This window comes from Daphnia magna, linkage group LG9 (genome assembly GCF_020631705.1).
Source record: "Daphnia magna isolate NIES linkage group LG9, ASM2063170v1.1, whole genome shotgun sequence".
Taxonomy (NCBI): Eukaryota; Metazoa; Arthropoda; class Branchiopoda; order Diplostraca; family Daphniidae; genus Daphnia; species Daphnia magna.
Window position 1 is genome coordinate 230,199 of NC_059190.1, and position 18,223 is coordinate 248,421.

At 40.5% G+C, this 18,223-nt stretch overlaps 5 protein-coding genes across 6 annotated transcripts; 2 read left to right on the plus strand and 3 right to left on the minus strand.

The window, feature by feature from the left end:
• The first annotated feature begins 481 nt into the window (after window positions 1-481).
• LOC116930461 (tubulin polyglutamylase TTLL5) lies at window positions 482-5,220 on the plus strand. The gene is made up of 14 exons (XM_032937869.2): window positions 482-630; window positions 694-925; window positions 1,018-1,126; window positions 1,193-1,509; window positions 1,583-1,676; window positions 1,739-1,816; window positions 1,884-2,062; window positions 2,129-2,204; window positions 2,270-2,393; window positions 2,464-3,363; window positions 3,438-3,537; window positions 3,613-3,781; window positions 3,847-4,025; window positions 4,093-5,220. The coding sequence occupies exons 2-14, from the start codon at window positions 876-878 to the stop codon at window positions 4,475-4,477; spliced, it is 2,760 nt and encodes a 919-aa protein (XP_032793760.2). The 5' UTR covers window positions 482-630; window positions 694-875; the 3' UTR covers window positions 4,478-5,220.
• Window positions 5,138-6,534, minus strand: LOC116930463 (nucleic acid dioxygenase ALKBH1). Its single transcript, XM_032937871.2, has 7 exons — window positions 6,398-6,534; window positions 6,210-6,321; window positions 5,936-6,132; window positions 5,688-5,881; window positions 5,488-5,585; window positions 5,368-5,433; window positions 5,138-5,296 (listed from the first exon to the last, which is right to left on the minus strand). Exons 1-7 carry the CDS (start codon window positions 6,530-6,532, stop codon window positions 5,232-5,234), a joined length of 867 nt encoding a protein of 288 aa, XP_032793762.2. The 5' UTR covers window positions 6,533-6,534; the 3' UTR covers window positions 5,138-5,231.
• A 96-nt stretch (window positions 6,535-6,630) lies between these two features.
• LOC116930464 lies at window positions 6,631-7,431 on the plus strand. The gene is made up of 3 exons (XM_032937872.2): window positions 6,631-6,772; window positions 6,832-7,001; window positions 7,070-7,431. Exons 1-3 carry the CDS (start codon window positions 6,686-6,688, stop codon window positions 7,281-7,283), a joined length of 471 nt encoding a protein of 156 aa, XP_032793763.1. The 5' UTR covers window positions 6,631-6,685; the 3' UTR covers window positions 7,284-7,431.
• On the minus strand, window positions 7,280-13,893 carry LOC116930459 (vitellogenin-6). The gene is made up of 23 exons (XM_045179346.1): window positions 13,747-13,893; window positions 13,466-13,665; window positions 13,268-13,408; window positions 13,058-13,183; window positions 12,839-13,000; window positions 12,592-12,734; window positions 12,109-12,492; window positions 11,708-12,048; window positions 11,463-11,647; window positions 11,178-11,395; window positions 10,887-11,106; window positions 10,576-10,804; window positions 10,287-10,494; window positions 10,037-10,203; window positions 9,819-9,964; window positions 9,614-9,753; window positions 9,421-9,550; window positions 9,200-9,355; window positions 8,887-9,099; window positions 8,281-8,824; window positions 8,057-8,211; window positions 7,829-7,986; window positions 7,280-7,767 (listed from the first exon to the last, which is right to left on the minus strand). The coding sequence occupies exons 1-23, from the start codon at window positions 13,775-13,777 to the stop codon at window positions 7,491-7,493; spliced, it is 4,674 nt and encodes a 1,557-aa protein (XP_045035281.1). The 5' UTR covers window positions 13,778-13,893; the 3' UTR covers window positions 7,280-7,490.
• Window positions 13,894-14,669: 776 nt separating this feature from the next.
• On the minus strand, window positions 14,670-17,741 carry LOC123476015 (F-box only protein 47-like). 2 transcript variants are annotated; one of them, XM_045179360.1, is made up of 10 exons: window positions 16,628-17,739; window positions 16,419-16,561; window positions 16,255-16,344; window positions 16,084-16,200; window positions 15,972-16,013; window positions 15,712-15,913; window positions 15,494-15,643; window positions 15,238-15,422; window positions 14,997-15,150; window positions 14,670-14,901 (listed from the first exon to the last, which is right to left on the minus strand). In XM_045179360.1, the coding sequence occupies exons 1-10, from the start codon at window positions 16,839-16,841 to the stop codon at window positions 14,804-14,806; spliced, it is 1,395 nt and encodes a 464-aa protein (XP_045035295.1). In that variant the 5' UTR covers window positions 16,842-17,739; the 3' UTR covers window positions 14,670-14,803. The 2 variants fall into 2 exon arrangements, with proteins under 2 accessions (XP_045035295.1, XP_045035296.1); XM_045179361.1 differs by lacking the exon at window positions 16,255-16,344 and having other exon boundaries at window positions 16,628-17,741.
• Between the last annotated feature and the right edge of the window lie 482 nt (window positions 17,742-18,223).

Consider the following 18,223-nt stretch of genomic DNA (forward strand, 5'->3'; position numbering starts at 1 on the left):
ATTTTTATTTCCCTTTCTTTTTCTACTGCGAGGGTTCTTTTCGTACGGTAACGATCCAACTATGTAGGGGACCGACGTTCGATCGATTACTTCGCACACCCAACCACATCCGTCCCGTACTATTGACTGCTGTTCATTCATTATAAAATATTGTGGTCGATGTTAGCAGGGAATGTTAGTAAGAAACGCAACGCCATAAAAGTAGGTCGAAGCTCATCTAATCTCATGATCAACTATTGTAATTTAATTACCATCATCAAGCGTGATGGCTTACCAGAACGGCGTTACTCAACACGGTTTAATCTATTCGTGGCCTCCTGAAATGGCAATCAACATAACCATGCTGCGAGTGTCCAAAATAAGATTTAACGAAAACAAAGAGAAATCGTGTTTTATGGTGACCAACGAACGAAAATGAAAAAAAAAAATAATAAATAAATAAAAATACATGTTTAATTCATGGCTCACAGGGAGTGAACTCCCCCAGAAAAGGAAAAGCCCCAACGGTTATTTAGGGGAAAAGAACCACAAGGTTTCGTGTCGATAGTCATCTCGCCACACAGTCATCGTCAATGTTTAAAGGACCGATATGTACCTCCTACCAGCAACGATAACATACCCCTAAAAATGGTAGACTTTTAAAACATGTACGTTACCATGGTAACAGCGTACAAAATTTCTTTTCCCTTTTAGTTTCTGACAGGCGAAGGCGGGGACAAGTCGTGAGTGAAAACATGGCCCTGCTGCAACTCATTCTTTAGATTATTATTTTACCAGACTCTCTAACTCGTTTGTTTCGAAGTTTCCTATCGAGTTTGAGTACATCAAGTCGTTTCCTACATGTCTCCAGCTTTAGTCAGTTATTGATAATTATTATGGCTGCTGCAGCTCCTGTCAACAATAATAACGAAGTCGAAGATCCAGGGTAAGCGGCACGTTTGTTTTTATGTCTCTCTTTTTTCTTTCTAAATTGAGTGCTGAGAAGTCGATTTATTATTGAATTATTTCTTCATAAAGGGAGGATTTACACTTACTAGAGAACTGGTTGATCCAGATAGAGTCAGGAAGAAAACCTCCTGTTGCCAAGTTTAGGGCAAGTGTTTTGTCAGGGACGCCACCTTTCCAGGTACCAACAGATTTGTTGATTGAAGATGTTTAGCTATTCCTAATGGTTATAAAAAAATATATGAAGGTTGGCAAAGCTTTGAATCTAACTTTTCGAACTGCTCAAAGTGACACATGGTTAGTTAGTTCGCTGTTATCTTCCCATGGCCTAACAGAGGTATCAGCAACCAATAATGACTTCAACCTACTTTGGACCGGCTCCCATCCTAGACCACACACATTCTCTTCACTTCGATCGTATCAGAGAGTAAACCATTTTCCTAGGTCTTATGAACTGACAAGAAAGGACAGGTTGTACAAAAATGTTGCAAGGCTTCAGCACTGCCATGGGTCCAAGCACTTTGATTTCCTTCCTCCCAGCTTTATCATGCCAAATGAATACAGGTAGCACGGTAAAGCACAAAATGCAGGGCTCAGTCAAATACTAAATTGTTGGTTGCTTAATATTGGTTTTCAGGGATTTCTGGTCAGCTCATCACAGATTACATGGCCCATGGATAGTCAAACCCGTAGCCTCGTCTAGGGGACGTGGAATTTATTTAGTTAGCAAGGTAAATTTTCTTCTTTTTGGCTATAGCTATAGGGTTGTAACGTTTTCCTTGTGATTACCTAGCCTGATGAAGTCCCGATGGAGGAATCTGTGCTCATTTCCAAGTACATTGCAAATCCGTTGCTGGTCGATGGCCATAAGGTAAAGGGCTTTCAACCTTTATGCGTTTCATCTTTCAGTTTTTAACTTACGGAAACGTTTTACGTAGTGCGATTTACGTCTCTACGTTGCTGTCACTTCGTACGATCCACTGGTCATCTACCTCTATCGTCACGGAATTGTCCGTTTTGCTGCAGTCAAGTATACGGCTGATCAAAGCAGTTTGGATAATCCATGCATTCATCTGTGTAACTATAGCATCAACAAATATCACTCTGATTTTGTTGTGTAAGTTCCACGTTTATCATCGGAGTATATTACCTGTAGTCACACTTAACTGATGCCTTTTCGCAGTTCTGAGGATCCCAGTGTAGAAGATGTCGGTCACAAACGATCGCTAACAGGATTTCTGAAATACCTACGAGCTCAGGTGTGTCCGTAAATCTATATAATTCCGTTTGCCGTTCATCTGTTACAAGCTATTTGTGTTAACAGGGCAAGGATGTGTCTCGCCTGATGCGCCGGATCGAAGACGTATGCATCAAAGCTATTATGGCAGCTACGCCTCCAGTTGTCGCAGCTTGCAAAATGTTTGTTCCTCACCGGAACAATTGCTTTGGTAATCTATAATAATTAGAAAGATTTTGCCAAATTCATTCGCCAACTTATTCTTTTGCCGGTTGTTGTAGAGTTGTACGGCTTTGATATTCTCGTCGACGCGGATTTAAAACCGTGGTTATTGGAGGTGAATTTGTCGCCTTCGCTTGGCTGTGATTCGCAATTGGATCTGCGCGTTAAATCAGCCATGTTATCGGATTTATTGACGCTTGTAGGCATTCCTGCAGTGGATCCTACCACCACTCCAACCACTCCTGGATCAGTTGCTTCGCAAAGGCAAGGTCGGGCGAAAACAGCGCCCACATCCACGGAACGCAATCAATATCGGAGGGCACAATCAGCTGATACTGGACCACGGTCACGCCTCCACCAATCTCGTGTCGTCAAGTTGACGGGTAGCGCGTCGACGCTCACCGCTGAGGAGTCACGCATATTAACGCAATTGCGTGACGATTATGAGCGACGTGGCGATTTCAACCGCATCTTTCCTACTGAAGATTCATGGTCACTTTATGGCGATTTTATTGAAACACTTTGTTCGTCACCGGCCCTAGCTTCGCCTGGAGTTAGCTTTAATCGAATGGTTCACGATCGTCTCTTCCCTTTGATAAGCAACAATCGAAACAGTTCAACAACAGTAGCTTCAGTCGCGGCGGCTGCATCAGCGGCAGCTGCTGCTGCAATTGCCGCCTCTAATTCCACATCGAGTGTGTCTTGCGACTCAAACCCTTCCACTGCTACGAGTATCTCTGCTTTAAATTCTGCCAAACTTCCCCCAAAAGTCCCCAAAAAAATGCTTCGACCAGCGACAAGATCGAACCAAGCCGCAGGAACTTCTGCTCGCTTTAGTAGCTCAAATTGGGCACATCCCAACTGGCGTTCCTTAAACGAAGAATCTGATGCTGAGTCTACTACCTCGTTTTACGAAGATGCTGTTCTTCAATCGCTTACCATAGACAACCGTCGACCAGGTACTTTGTGCGATAATGAAAATAGCGATTGCGGAGTAACACAAAAATATATATACATGTACATATACAATTAGGAATGATTCGGGGAATTAAAAAAGCTCCGACCGTTGATGATTCGCCAACGAGAATCAAGAAAGAAATCCATGATCAGCTGTCAAATCAGTACATCCTGAGGTAGTTAGCGTACTCGTATGATGAATCATTACCATTGTTCTATGACACCTTTGCCTTTTGTTTCTACAATTTTAGCCAGGAGCAGAGCCGTCGCGGTTTTTCGCGTTATTTGCGCTTTGTTCAACAACGGTTACCTTGTCTCGAAAATTCTACAGATTGCGTAAACCAACTGGATCTGATTGAGCGTTTCTTACAACGACTGGGATCTGCTGGGCGACTCCGTTCCGCCTCCCCGTCTCCAAAGGTATTAGATTAAAATTCAAAACAGCTATGGTCTCCTTGAAGTTGTAACCGCTCTTCGTTCAACAGAACCCTGTGAAGAAATTGACGGGTAGTGATCGAGTGGCTAGTCTTGCTAGTAAATTGGGCGAATTTCTTGATCGCTATGAACAATCAAGCAGTCATCACCATGGCGATTGTGAAGGTGACCTCAAAGAGCTTAAGGTGGTGTCTTCGCCCGTGTTCGACGACTTTCTTGAACTTGCAAGGTTGGTTTGGCTTTCACACAAAGTCTAGCTTAATGATCATCATCAATCAAGTATAATTTGTTTGCAGTGAAAAGGAAATCGAAGAAGTCCTCTGTCAGCATTCCAAAAATGCACCCTGTTCACATTTTCTGTCGGGCCGTTGTTATCCACGCTCCCATCGCTCAACTAGCGACACCGTTCGCAATGCTAATTTAGGGTTGCTCCGTGAAGCATGTTGTCTGACTTCATCTTCTTCGTCTGGCACCTCTTCGATGGTGGGTGTTCGATTGAATAGTAGTCGCGTAAATAGTCAAAAAACGAAAGAAGAGAAAGTCGATTTATCCGGTCGAAGCAATGTCGTCGTCAGCTTCGATTTACGATGCGCCAGTAACCGTCGACAACTCACTCCTGCCAACAACGTTCTCAGGCCTCATACTCGAGCAAGTATACTCAAAAGAGAAAAATCTATGTAACGTCTCCCTCTTTGCGTGTCATAAGGCTCCAGTTCTTTGATTATCTTCGTTTCGATGAGTGGTTTTGCGGAAAAGCCGGAGTTTGAATGTTAACACCAGTTTTAATTTTAGTTATATTTATACTAATATTATTATTATTACTATTTTTTTTGTCGAATTTTTTGCGAAAGGATTAATCAGAAAGCCGTCGCATTTGTCAATTTTACCCAAAGAGGCAACTACCAGTGCCACCTATTTTGAAAAAGAGAATAGGAGCTACTTACTGTGTTTTATGATAAATGAGCTTAATGAGAATTCTCGACAACGATATTTACTAGAACGTTAAACGATTCAATTCAATGATCGTCTTTGAAATTTGGAACAATTCTTTGAATAAGCCATGTAAGATATAACTGTAGCATAGAGCAGTTATTCAGTTGTTAGTAAATTAGATTTTTGTCTTTTTGCTTCTAGCTTAGCCAAGTGGGTACAATACGTACTTACGCCAATAATGTGTTCAATTAACGTATATCTCGTGCCTGCCTAAGGATGGAAATTAATTCGTAGCAGTCTTGTTACAAAATGCTGTTGTATATTTCCGCAGTAGGCAAGTGACTGTCTGGTATTTTGTAATTCTCTCGGCGTTTACCCGTACTATACATAGTAGATTTTTTGTTTTCTTTTCAAGAATTGTATTACCCTCCCTTTCATATACGGCCTTTTAGAAAGTGCAATAATACAACGAACAAGATGGGCCAACTTTAGTGAAATGCTTTTATAAGTTGACCTGGCGAACATTTAAATTCAAACGCATTTTTGACATGATTGTCGACCAGCGGCCTTGGTTAAAAAGAATAAAATATAACTGTAAGTGTGCACCAGTATTTACTTGATATAACTAAAGGAATTACCATCAACGGCGAATTCAGCATTCGGGATTATTTTAGGTACGGCATGATAACAAAGTCTTGTTGGACCTAATACGAACTGTTATTCATCGGTCGATGACACTGTATCTTGCACACAAATACCTGACATAATGACAATATCTCCGCTATGGATGAACATTGGGGTTGGTACAACGTTTTTTTCGATTCCGCCAAGCAAAAAAATTGCAGTTTGACCAAAACTAGAAAATCCCAGAAACCAAGAAACAAGGTTAAAGTTTTATTTTAGGGCAATTGATTGAAAATAATGACTTTCTCCTTGCAAATTACGCCATAGTACTAACCTTACTGAAATCAGTGGGGCATCATGATTTTTTTCTGAATGATCGGTATGCCCACCAATTGATGAATCAAGGGAATAATAATTTACTATAGCAGCTTCTGCTGTAAAGGTTTGAAATCCAACACATTTAGCTATAATGGTGGAAAGCCGACTTAGATCACAAGGAAACTTATCTCTATAGTTTTCATCATATTCCTATACAGAAAAATTTCTGATTTACTAAAAATTTACTTAAAAGTATTGAAATACCTTTGTATCCCAATTGTGGTGGTATCCAAGGGTGGCCCATCTGAGCTTTTGAAGAATGGTATCATCACTACAATTTCTGATGTCAACATTTTCTTGAATATTAATTGGGTTTGGTGGCAGACAATAATTCTCAAATGACTGTTGTATCCAGTATTCTATTCCACTTTTTGTAAATGGGTTGGATATAAAAAATAGCCCTTTTAAATAAAAACACGAGAGAGCCAGAAATGTTTAACTTTTATGATAATTGATGGAAGTCTAAATATTATCATACCAGGATGCTTGTTAACTATGAATATGTTCCAATCATCTAGTGGTTTCAGTCCTAGATCATCGACGGTTACACTCGAACCATAACCAGAGCAGGGTGAATAGACTCTGATTCCCTAGAAACCGAGTAAAAACAAATTGACACATTAGTAATTTGAAATGATAACCAGCCAATTCGGGCGAAGCACTAACATTTTGCCCAAAAGTGGATTCGTCTTGAAAATTGATAACTCCTGCTAAATCAGGAGCTTGACATTTTTTTTTGTAATATTTAAAAACTCTTCGGAAAGCATCTGAATCACAATTTGTTATTCCTTCCTGCAGCATTCTTTGGTAAAAAAACTATGAGAAAAAAAAAGGGAAAAACAATAACAAAACCAAACATCTAACTACTGCAGACGACACAGAGAAATTTTTCCTAAGGGCACGTGCAGAACTTTAAAATCCTGATAAATAGACTCCGTTCTGAATCTCGATAGCATGTCTTCGACAGACCATGAAAATACGTGGAAATTACTTCATCCAGAATTATTATCACGAGACGAACTGCTTTCTACTCTAAGAGAGGTAAATGTGGTTAAGTGGAACCTACAATTCATAGTAAATTTCCTATGTTAATAAAACAGAGACACGTCAAAGTTGATGAAACAATTTCACATGAAAAGGGACAATTGGTGGAATTGTTCAAAAGGGTTGCAATGCCACAGGCACAACGGTCTTGTTTTAAAGATAAGACAACTAAAATGGAAATCGAAAACTCCCAGGCAGGAAAACCAACAGTATCGTTGCCCAAACTGTAAGTTCAACCTTTAAATAAGTACTTGTGACATTTGCTAAGATGTACTGCTCTTTATATGGCTTCAGAAACTCTTCTCAAAATGGATATCAGTTGAGGCAAAAGGTTGTTGCACAAAGAACTTCAGGTTGTGCCGCAACAAGTTCATCCTCCTGCAGTATTATGGATGTAGCGAAACAGTTAAATAAAGTCAAAATCAAGCGCAGTGCATCTCAAATGAGTGAGCATTGTATCAAAGATGGATCACATCCTCCAAAACGGGAAAAAATTACATGGCCTTGAATAGTGCTAAGTGTATTATTGTACACAATCTTTTATGCCACTGCCACTTAAGATTTTCTGTTCTTTTGGTAGAGAGGGGGAAACTGACATAGGTTATTGGCAATGGTAAGTGTTCACAAAACTTGTGCCAATAAAACCTTGAAATTTTTTTATCGTTTAATATCTAATATGTTTGGCTTGAGCGGAGTAGTAATCTTACGCAAAGAATTATGACGTAGTCTCCGGACAAGCAATTTTTTCCTGATTCGGGTAGCACGTTTGTCCCAATGTGTAGGAGGCAACTAGTACAGTAGCGTTGTTAACGGGGCAACCTTGTGGGCTTATCCATTCACGATCAGTCTCTCCGTCGAAATTGCCACACAGACCACAGTGTTGATTTTTGTGGAACCAGGTGGGAAATACCGCCACATGACTCCCGCTGTAGTGAATCAGAAGTCCAGCTCCAGGTGACGAGATCACGTAAATAGGAGCTTGATAGCGTACCCTGTGTTTGATGGGGTGATTAGTGGCATCATGTCTTTTACTATTTACTTTTTATAACTCACTTTAAAACATAGAATTTATCTCGTCCCTCTGGTAAAGTAAACGAATCATTCGTAACGTCCATTTCGACGTCATTAGCTCGAACGGTAAACTGCTTTCGTCGACCGCTTTCGTCCGGCATGATTTCGATGGTATGTCCGCCAACTTGTACCTTTGTTGCCTTTTTTTTATACAAATATTTTATTTTTCTGGAGATATCGGAATATTATTAAAACGTTTGGAGGTTTTACCAAAGGATAGAGTCCCGCTGTGCGCCGAACAAAAACTCCAAAAAGGGGATTTGATCCGCAGTCACTTGTGATTAAAGTGTAGCAAGGTGAAAAGGAGTTGTTGAATTTGACCTTATCCAGCGTCCTGATGTATTGCGATGTTACAAGACAAGAGGCTGTAACGTAGCAAGGATAGATTCAGTTTTTATAGAGAAGCCATTTATATTTGATATAAAATAGCTTACGGAAAACATCACCCTCATAGGCGATTCGCGTAGTTCGAGGAATGCTCGTCGAAGGCAACAGGAAGTTGCCGAAAGGAAGATTGACGTACTCGTATCGTTCAATAACGTTATTGGTCGCCCAGTGCAAGTTCACCATTTGGCCACCATCATCCATTTTATCCGGTAGGAAAGTCACGTTGACCTGAATTCGCCCCACTTCTTTGCTTTGACCTACTTGATCCGTGTTGCTGTTGGGTTCGGTTTTCCAGTAAGGCAAGAGGGACAAGCTGATTAAATCGCCCATTTTACCCATCATTTTTTCCAGCTGGAATGGGACAGCAGCGAATCTGAACTCAAAATTGTAGTTTGAAAGGGTGGTAAAGTCTAAGGCGGTATGGTAGCAGGCTTCCGTTTGAGGAACTATTCCTGGAGCCCAATTCTGACTTTTTTTTTCTATATCGCATTCCTTGTAAGGCCAAATATTTGCCTCGTTTCGCCTCTGCATCACCCAGTGTCCTGCAGAAGCCTTTATTCCCATTTTGAAACGAAATTGGTCTGTTGGACACTGTAGTAACGAAAAATAACAAATTTAAAGAACTGATGTAGAATGAAATAGTTTATACCAACCTGACTTGAAGATGAGACGTCACCCATGACGTATTCAATTGATCCTTGAGCAACGGGGGGCTGATTGTAACCTGAAATGTCGATTATGTCGGCAGGTGTCGGCTGGAAGACGGAATCTGCTTTAAGGCATATCATAAAATCCTTGGTGATGTTAAGCAGGGGAGAGCGAACGACAAAGGCACGAACGTTGACATTGTTTCTAGATCCTGCACTCTGAAAAAATAAATACAACAAAAAAATTTTTAACTTTTTACTGAGTAGACAAACTTAAAAAAAAACAAAAAAAAAAAAAAACAAAAAAAACGAAACTAACCCGGTATTCGTATGTCAGGTCTAGTTCTCCCTTGCGATCTGAAGCCACCGTTTCCCCTTTCCAATTAAGTTCGATCTTTGCCGACATTTTACCCGATTGCCATGAAACTTCCGCATCGTCACTCATGTTTGATTTCATTTTGAACCGGCAGAACAGCTGTATTTGATGTATTTGTTAGTTTACTTGCCACTAGTGCAAGTTTGCTTTAGTCTAGCTTGTACCTCTTTAACCGGAAGGTAATTTGATCTGAAGATCCTTCCCCGGTATCCGCAGTGACGGCCTTCCGGCTGGATGAACATGTGGTGCTGCAGTCGAAGGAAACTCAAATACGCCCAACCAGCAGCATTGCCTCTATGTTAATAGTTTTTTGAATTAATAGTTGCTACATTCGTAACAAAACCGATTTCAACCAACCGATAATTCATTGTGACTGGGTTCAGGGCTTCAATGACGGTTTGAATTTGTTTTCCTACAGAACGTTCACCGTCGCAATTGAACACCTGAGCATGCGCTTCCGTGCCTAAAAGGGTTGAACTTAAATTGGCAATAGTTTCCTATCCAACAATCAATTAGAATTCACCTCTATCTCTCCCTTGTTTAAAATCACAACAAAACAAACCGTTTTTAAAGTGGATCCTTTTTTCAAAATTACGACTACGGGTAGACACTGAGGACAAGCTCGCCTGACTTTTTCGTACGAAGTCTCTGATGGCCGGAGCGTAAGGATTGTGCGAGCAAATGAACTTATCTCAATGGCATTCGTTGCTGTAAGAAAAAAAAAATTGCAAAGAGTAAAGTAAACCAGAAAAAAAAGTTATGCTTCCATGAGGAAAAAACCTTTAGGGTTGACAATGGTAACATCAGTTTGCATCTTCTTGGGGTCGACTGACACCTCAAGATTGAGTGGCACGTTAAAAATGGCTTTACGGTTGCGGATTACTCCCTGCGTCAGGTTTAGCGGTGTAAAGTGTGTCAAAATTCCATGATCTCCGTATATCTCTCCGCTGTAGTAAAGACAAATTTCTTTTATGTTTTTTTCAATCTTCAGACGAAAAATAAAAAAAAACAAACAAAAAAAAACGTGTACTATAAATTGAAGTTGAGATGGCGGCCAACAGTTCCAGACTGTTTGGTTTTGCTAATGGATCCTTTCAAAGAGATGAGAATCGGTGCGCTAAAAACAAAGGATACGGGCAATCCTAATCCATTAGGTTGGGTGTAAAGTAGAGCGCCAGTCGTAGCGTAGCGTTGAATGTTAAAAGACAAGTCGTGGAGAAATTCCAAGTTTGTGGCAGCTATTGAAAAGAATAGAAATTCAAATATTAAAAGTTTTTTTCGAACGCTCATTGTCTTCTTTCTTTGTTTGTTGAATTTACATGCCAAAGCAGATGCGAGGAAGTTTTTGTCGAAATTATAGAACATGACTATCGTTCCATGTAATTTGAACACAACGTCCAAGCTGCTTACACCCAATTCCCGTCTAGGAGCAAAGTTGAAATCATCCATCGTGGCGGAAATACGGGACATTACCAAGTCTTCCTTTTGTAGGGTCGAACTGGAAAGATTTGTTATGTATTTCCGCATACCCGACATCCGCACTGTGAACTTGTTAATTGAAATCACAAGTCATCAATTGTGAAATCATATGTTACTATAACTTGTTTTACGTATATATATTTTTTCTTACCGAAAAGGGTTGAACGGTGACTCCTTTGACAAAATAGAGAACTTTGCCGGCCACGTAACCAGGCAGGTCGTCGAATTCCGAACTGATGGTCCTTAAATTGAGTTGGCTACCAAACAAGGAAGCGCTGTCCAGAAAATCGTAGGCATACTCAGCCGAACTACTCGATTCGCTCATGTTTTCGCCAACCAGTGAATTGACAAGCTGCTTTGCCTGTTCTCTCCTACGTAAAGGGATTGAATTCGTTATTAGTCGCTTGTGAATTCTAAACAAAGCTTGACGCTGGTAGCCTACAGAAGACTGTTGCAAGGATTGTGACTGTTGGCAATAGTTTTAATGGCCGAGATTACGTAATTGCGGACTTGGCTGTTTTTTTCGTCGGACAGGAGTTGTCGCATTTGCTCAAGCATTTCTGCGCTAACGAACTCGTCGAGGATAACCTGGGCGGCGGCAATCCGCACTCTAAAACTGTCCTTGACGTCCCTGAGCACTCGCAGTATAATATTCAAAACCTAAAAGCAGAAGAGTTGCTAGAGAAAAGCTAATTTATTCAAAAACGCAAAATTATTTACGGATTACCTTGGCTTGTTTCTTGTAAGGATTTAGTCCTTTAATAATGTAAACCCTCAAATCATTAGCGCTCTCGTCATCAAGGGCCACCCTCTTCGTCGCCATTTCCAAAATAAGATCTAGCACTGATCCGTAGCCAATATTTTGCAAGGCATGCACGTAAAGAGCTCTTTCAGCAAACGAAGACGAACTTGCTGAACAACGACTTTATTAGAAGTGGCTACTTATTTGATTTGATTTGTAAAAAGGTTCACCTGCTACAATTTTGTAATATTTTTGTTGCCATTCTTCTATTTTAACGGATCGACAACTTGAAGGGCTATCAGAACAAGTTTTCCCAATGAGGCTAGCCACAGCCAAAATGGCTGCGTTTTTAAAGACGCTCAATTGATCACCTTCTCCCAAAATTTTTGCATCGAGAATTTGCAAGAATTCTAGCAGTAGCTTTTCCGATGGCTCTTTGACGTAGACACCGGCGTAAGCTACAAGGCGGGCAGCTGTCCATACATCCAGCTGTCCTTCAAGGATCAAATCTCTGATGAGAATAACACCGACATTGCTCCCAGAGTGGAGAATCAAATCCAAAAAGAGGTTCCTGTTTATGGATTGTTATGATTTTTGTACTCTGTTTGTAATAGAGGGATTTATTTTTTACCTGGCTGTATGAAGTTTTTCGTTTTTGGGAGCGATAGCCAGTTCTTTATACAAGGCTTTTGCGTTGATGTAATCTAAAGAGCCCAGTTGATAGGAGACTGAGGACAGAGGCAGTACGTCTAAACTGATCCGCTGTTCTGAGGTGTAGGATTCCGCTGATAAAAATTCTACAGCATTGATCAAGTCAAGTTGGGTCCTTCGACGAAGATTCTCTTGGCCATAGATAAGTGATTCAGGATGCAACATGAGATTCTGTGCCGCCTTCAGGTCCACCCGCTTGTCATTTTCACGTTGAAAGACAAACTTCAATTGATCTTTGAACAACAACTTGGAAGGGCTAAGCGACTCTGAGGAACGGCGTGTTTTTTCCAAATGCATCGTGAGGCTGCAAACATTTGAAATGTAAAAGAGTTTTACATACAGTACTTATGCAGAGGCAAAAGTTATGTATTTAAATTCTTAATTAGACTCTTGGGCTTTGTACTTGGTTTTGCTTTTCATGGATGACTTGCCGGCTCCAAACGGATCCAGCCAGACGACACTAGACGATTCGATTTTTAGGAGCTCTGGATAGCCTCTGTTGGGTGCTACTACGTAACGTGTCGTGCTAGTTAGTCCTGCTATAGTCTACATCCGTATGATATAGTGTAACATAGAAAAAGCTTTATATACTTTCACCAGCAAGGGGAGAAAAAAAGAGAGGAAAACCCAAGATAAATAATTCCTTGTACCTGATGTTCTCCGCCGGAGCAGGACGGCATGTCGATAAAAGTTCTCCATCGACCGAGTTTTTCTGGGCAAGAGTCCAAATCGCGATACTTCGTGACTCTATATTGGTTATCAGGGAGCGGAGAAGAGTAGTAGTTGACGCCACATTTTCCATACAGCGATAACTACGATACAAAAACATTACGCTGTGAACTACCTGTAACAATGAAAGCGAGAATCACCTCATGGTCAGTATAGATCCTATTGTTGATGCCAGACAGATCAACTTGCAGTATAGAAGAAATCGAACGCTTGAAGTTGGTCGACCAGAGGGGTTCTTTATCGTCGAGAAAAGCGGCAGCTCCCACCTTTTTGAAATAAAGAAAGCAGAGTGGTTTGAACCGTTTGGTTACCAACTAGTAACATTAACAATTTAGACAAATCCTCCCAACTTTAGATCCTGAGTAGAGGAGATGGAATGGTTTGCTCAACTGTTCATTCAGTTCAGTCAACTCGATAAATGTATTGCCAGGGGGCGCAGTTGTACTGTCGCCCTTATCGCCATGCTGAATAGCCAGCGAAATGTTCTTGATCTGCAGAAAAGTGTTTAGTGTCAATGTCAATTCAGACAAAAATGTCTAGTTGCGAACTTTAAGAAGTGAGCGCCATTTGGAATCTTCAACTTTTGAGATGACATAAAGTTGCCCACGAAGCCAAGTCGACGTGACTACTTGATTGTTGACGCCCGATTCACTTTCGATTGATGCCTCCCATTCGTATCGATATTCAATACCCTCACGGAATGGAGACCTGTTTACTGTGTCTGTCCAAACCTGGTTTGTCGCCAAACCTAATTGTAAATGACAAATAGTGGTTCGAAATGTCCATGCAAGACGTAATAGAAACAAATTGTCTTTATTGTGGCACTTACCAAACAACAGAAAACAGTAGCACAGCAACATGTTTCAAGCCGGTAGAGAAAACAATCGTTCACCACAAGAGTTGCTGGCTTACTGGACTTGAACGACATCAGCCTCTGTCTTTTCGTATACACATAACTGCTTCTTGTGATAATGTATAGCCCTGGGCTCATCCTCCTTGTTGCATTCGTTCATTGGTAAACTGTGATAAGACTGCTTCTTAAATTTCATATTACCTTTGACCTCGGTGTTCCTTTCGTGCAGCTGGCGTAACTTTGAAAACCAAAAAAAGGCGAGACTTTGACTATCTCAAACTATGGATTTCATCCATCCGTATTTGAGAAGAAAGCGTCCAACACGTAAGCCTATGGAAATCCATTCGACTTACCATGCAAAATCTGCGGAAACATTAGAACATTTAGTTTTCGAATTTGGCTAAAGCACGCTATAAGGCGTATTGTCTTGTATCCATCCATCGTTTAGTTACTCGCTTTCGGATTTGTTAACTTGAACCAGAAATATCGAGTCCAACTACCCCTCCTAACACTGCATCAGGCTGGAAAATCTGGTTGAAAATTGAGATGATTACGGCGCTTATAGTAAACATGTCTTGATTTTATGTTTGTTTTTTAAGAAAAAAAGAGATAGGGTAGCGTTCCTGTTCACTGCTGTGTCACTGCTCGTAACCGGGAGGTTCAGTACGGTTCGGGAGCTCAGCAACAACTTACCAAAAAAATTCAGAATAATGTACGCCCCGTGTGATCTTCTAGGACGTATAAGTGTCGTGTAAATATGATGATTGCATTGCCTGGGACTGTAGATTATGGCTGTTTCTTTTCAATCATTTTTGATTTGCTTTTATCGAGACTTCCGTCCAACATTTGGTTGAAAAGCAGACGGCGCATAAAAGCGTTAGAATCGTCAGCAGCGATAATTTCAGGAAAGAAATATATATTCATTTTTTCTAAGAACTTAGAACGTTAACTTTTGAAACGATAAACATTTATATAAAATTAAGAAGTTAGTTGAACTATGGTGGCACTTCGATGGAAAAATATGCGATAGGGATCAGACGGACATCAGTATAATGCTTAAATCTTTCCAGGCGTCCATTAGATCGTGGAAATCGTCTATTGTGTCGTTATTATTTCCCCCGTGAACTTCATCTGTGTTTCAAAATTAATCGCCCATTTCACAGATTTTGTTTTTAGCTACTATTTTCAAGGGATGGCATGACTAAAATAAGGTTGCAAAATAATACCTTGAACGGCAGTCTCGGCGAAATCGTCAGCTAGAGTGAGCACCGCGCCCCAAAGTTTCTTGACGACGACGTAACGTTCGGGCGTCAATCGTGGAGCGTTGATGATGTTGGAGATAAGCTGGTGGACGCAGGACCGATCAACGACGATCTCGTTCTGAAAAATCATGGTAAATGAATAATTTTATTTTATGTTTTCCAAATAACTTAGAAATATGTTGCGTAGCCCTCATGTTGTGCATACCCTGAAGTTGTGGCCAATGAACTGGGGAGAGATCATGAGAGCCAATGCCATCAGAAGTGACGCAGTTGAGGCCCGACCGCTTTTGTAAAGGATTTCAAAATATTTGACTACCAAATTCATGTCGATGGAACTAAGAGGTAACAGCACTGATGAGAAAGAGCGCAGTAACCAACAGTTGGGCACATCTGCGAAGGAAAAAGCACAAAACAAGGGTATCGTTTAGGGCGTAAGATAGAATGTAGGAGTTACGCTTTACTAGAAATGTAGACGAGGACTTCCAGTGAGAGGGAAGGAGACCAATTAGGAATCAACTGTAGAATGCCTATGGTTTTGGCCAATTTGAAAAACACATTGGTGTGTTGCTGAAACGCACGGACGTTAAAGGCAAAGCTCCAGTCGATTTGGCCTTGAAATTTGCAAATAGTTTTGATTGTTTCAAGTCCGTCATCGATTTTTTTTTTACGCGACACGTACCATGAGTGTTAATGGGACAGTAGAGGAGAAGAAGGACCTTGGCCAGTTGCGCGGTTCCAATCTGGTTGGAAATGAAACCAATCCAAATGGCACGATCGTAATCAGTAACGCACCTGTCTAGAAACAAGTAACGAAGGTTTCGGCGTAAAAAAAGCTCGTTGTCTAAGTCTGTGCCAGGCGCGTCGCACACAAACCGTGAAATCTGAAATTTTGAATACTTGTTATTTTACTTTCTTTGCTACATTCAGCTAAGAAGTTACCGAACGATAAAGAAACAGACAATCGCTCATGAATGTAAAAACCTATCAAAGAAGAGAAACAAAATGATGGAATGCGCCTTCGTTCATGTGTTAACAACAATTTCAAGCTGACCTTGAGACATTCGCCCTCATCCCATCCAGCAATGAATGACTGTAACACAGCGCCGACGAATGGGAGTGTATCAATTGGGAGTGAATTGGCGGATTCTTTCTCAACCAACCGTTGGACCTAGAATTGAGTTGAATGAACAAGAGTCCAATTAAAATATGATGAACTGTCTACCTTTTGAATATGTTGGTGGAAGAATTTTAGCCTAAAGTCGACCGTAAAGAGAAAACTAACTCGCTTCAGTAGCCGTCCGACATATTGGCTCTGTTGGCACAGACAATTTTCCATTAATTTATTCGAGCGGCAAAGTTTAAGAAAGAGGTGCGAAGACTGCGTACCTGTTCAAGCAGCATCACACTCGAAATAGGGATTTGTATCAACAGGCGAGCGACTCTCATAGCAAATTGCTCCTCCGTAACGTAAGCATAGATAACTTTACCAAATGCCTTTGACGCCATCGACATTTGACTTAAATCATTAACTGAATACAAATATGTAAAAAATAAAGTGTGTGGAAAGATGCCAGAAATAATAAAAGCATGGTTACGTGAAAGACGGTGAAGAATGTGGAACATGACCTCTTCGGTGAGTTTACCGAATAGTGAATCTTCTAAGCCCGGAGCTAAATACTGATTGATCTGCATTTCGGCCATCACTTTTCTTTTTTTGATAGTTGCGTTAGTGAATTTAGAAATGGCTGTTTCTAAGGCATGTTTCACACCCTTAGTAGAGCTAGCCATTGGTTGAATCTTGTCGGTCATTTTACGGGACAGTGATGATGGAACCTCCGGAGAAGAAGGCTGGCACGTTTTGCAATGAGCACTAAGACCTTGGAGAATTCGACATTAGTTCCCTTCCCTTCACCCTTCACCCTCGCGCCATAATTCTACACGTGACTAAGCCTCTGTTGCCGAATTTTTTTACAAAATTGGTTATAGTAATTCCCCTTTGATGAGATCAAATAAGACATGGAAGTCTGTTTGTGTGCCATTATGTAGGGAAAATTATTTATTTTTCACTATTTTAATAAATATTCAAGATACCTACCTGGTTTTGTAAGAAATAGAGCTAGTATTTCTTACGAAACAGAGATGTCTCTGGAGAAAGCATGGGTTTTTCCTAACCTCCAAAAACGATAAAGAGTTTTCCATTTTAGCCCCGTCATTTAGCCAAAGTATTTTATCTACCAGTGCCTCCCTCAATCGATCGTTAAATTATTTTTCTAATCAAGTTGAAAGCTTCCCATTTATTGTAGAATAGATTCATCTGATACCAGTTGCCAAGCCAATAGAAGCAAATCCGTAATATTCTGTCAGATCAGCTCGAACTTTGTTCACCAAACACTCATCACGTTCAGGTTTTGACTAAACCAGTTCGTGTGTGAAGCAGCTATTAACCTGATTTTCTACTAATTAACCATTTCACATCGGTAAACGGTTAATGAGCAACAATTATTCACCTATTGAGTAAAAATACTCGAAGCCTTGTTGGAAGGTCTGCCACCTGTGAAGCTAAATTCCCATCCCGGATGTTTTTGCAAACATCCTACACCAGACATATTTTATGCAATTTTTTTTTCCAAGCCCTACGAGACGTTTCGATGGAATGAATCATTCTCGATAAGACGTGTGTACATAAGCCGTCGCACCGCCTACTCGGGAGTTTTAGATTATCACGCAGGTCGTTGCTGGTCGTGAGTCATGCTCATTGACAGGCTGCTGATGCTTTTGATAGAGAAAAATTGAAACATTCCGTGTTAGCGAACAAGATGAAGGAAAACGAAGGACTTTTGTCGCTCTGTCGATTAGTATATCAAATACTACGGCAAGGAAAAATGATGTATTCCATAAATGCCAGACACTGACAGGATGGCGGAAAGGCACTGATGTAGAGTTTGAAGCGGTCAAGAGGATAATGCAGTTATATCGATTAACGACTCCACTTCTAAAGAAAACGTTGAAAACCGATATGAAGATTTTTATGAAAAATCACACAGTCAAAATATGAGTAAAAGAAAGCATTTCAGTCCTTGTAGTCGGTCACGAAGTCTTGAACGTTTTTGTTTTATCACAATTTTCTTTTTATAATTGCATCAAATTAAAATGCTTAATGTCACCTTATAAACAACTATGTCGTAACAAAA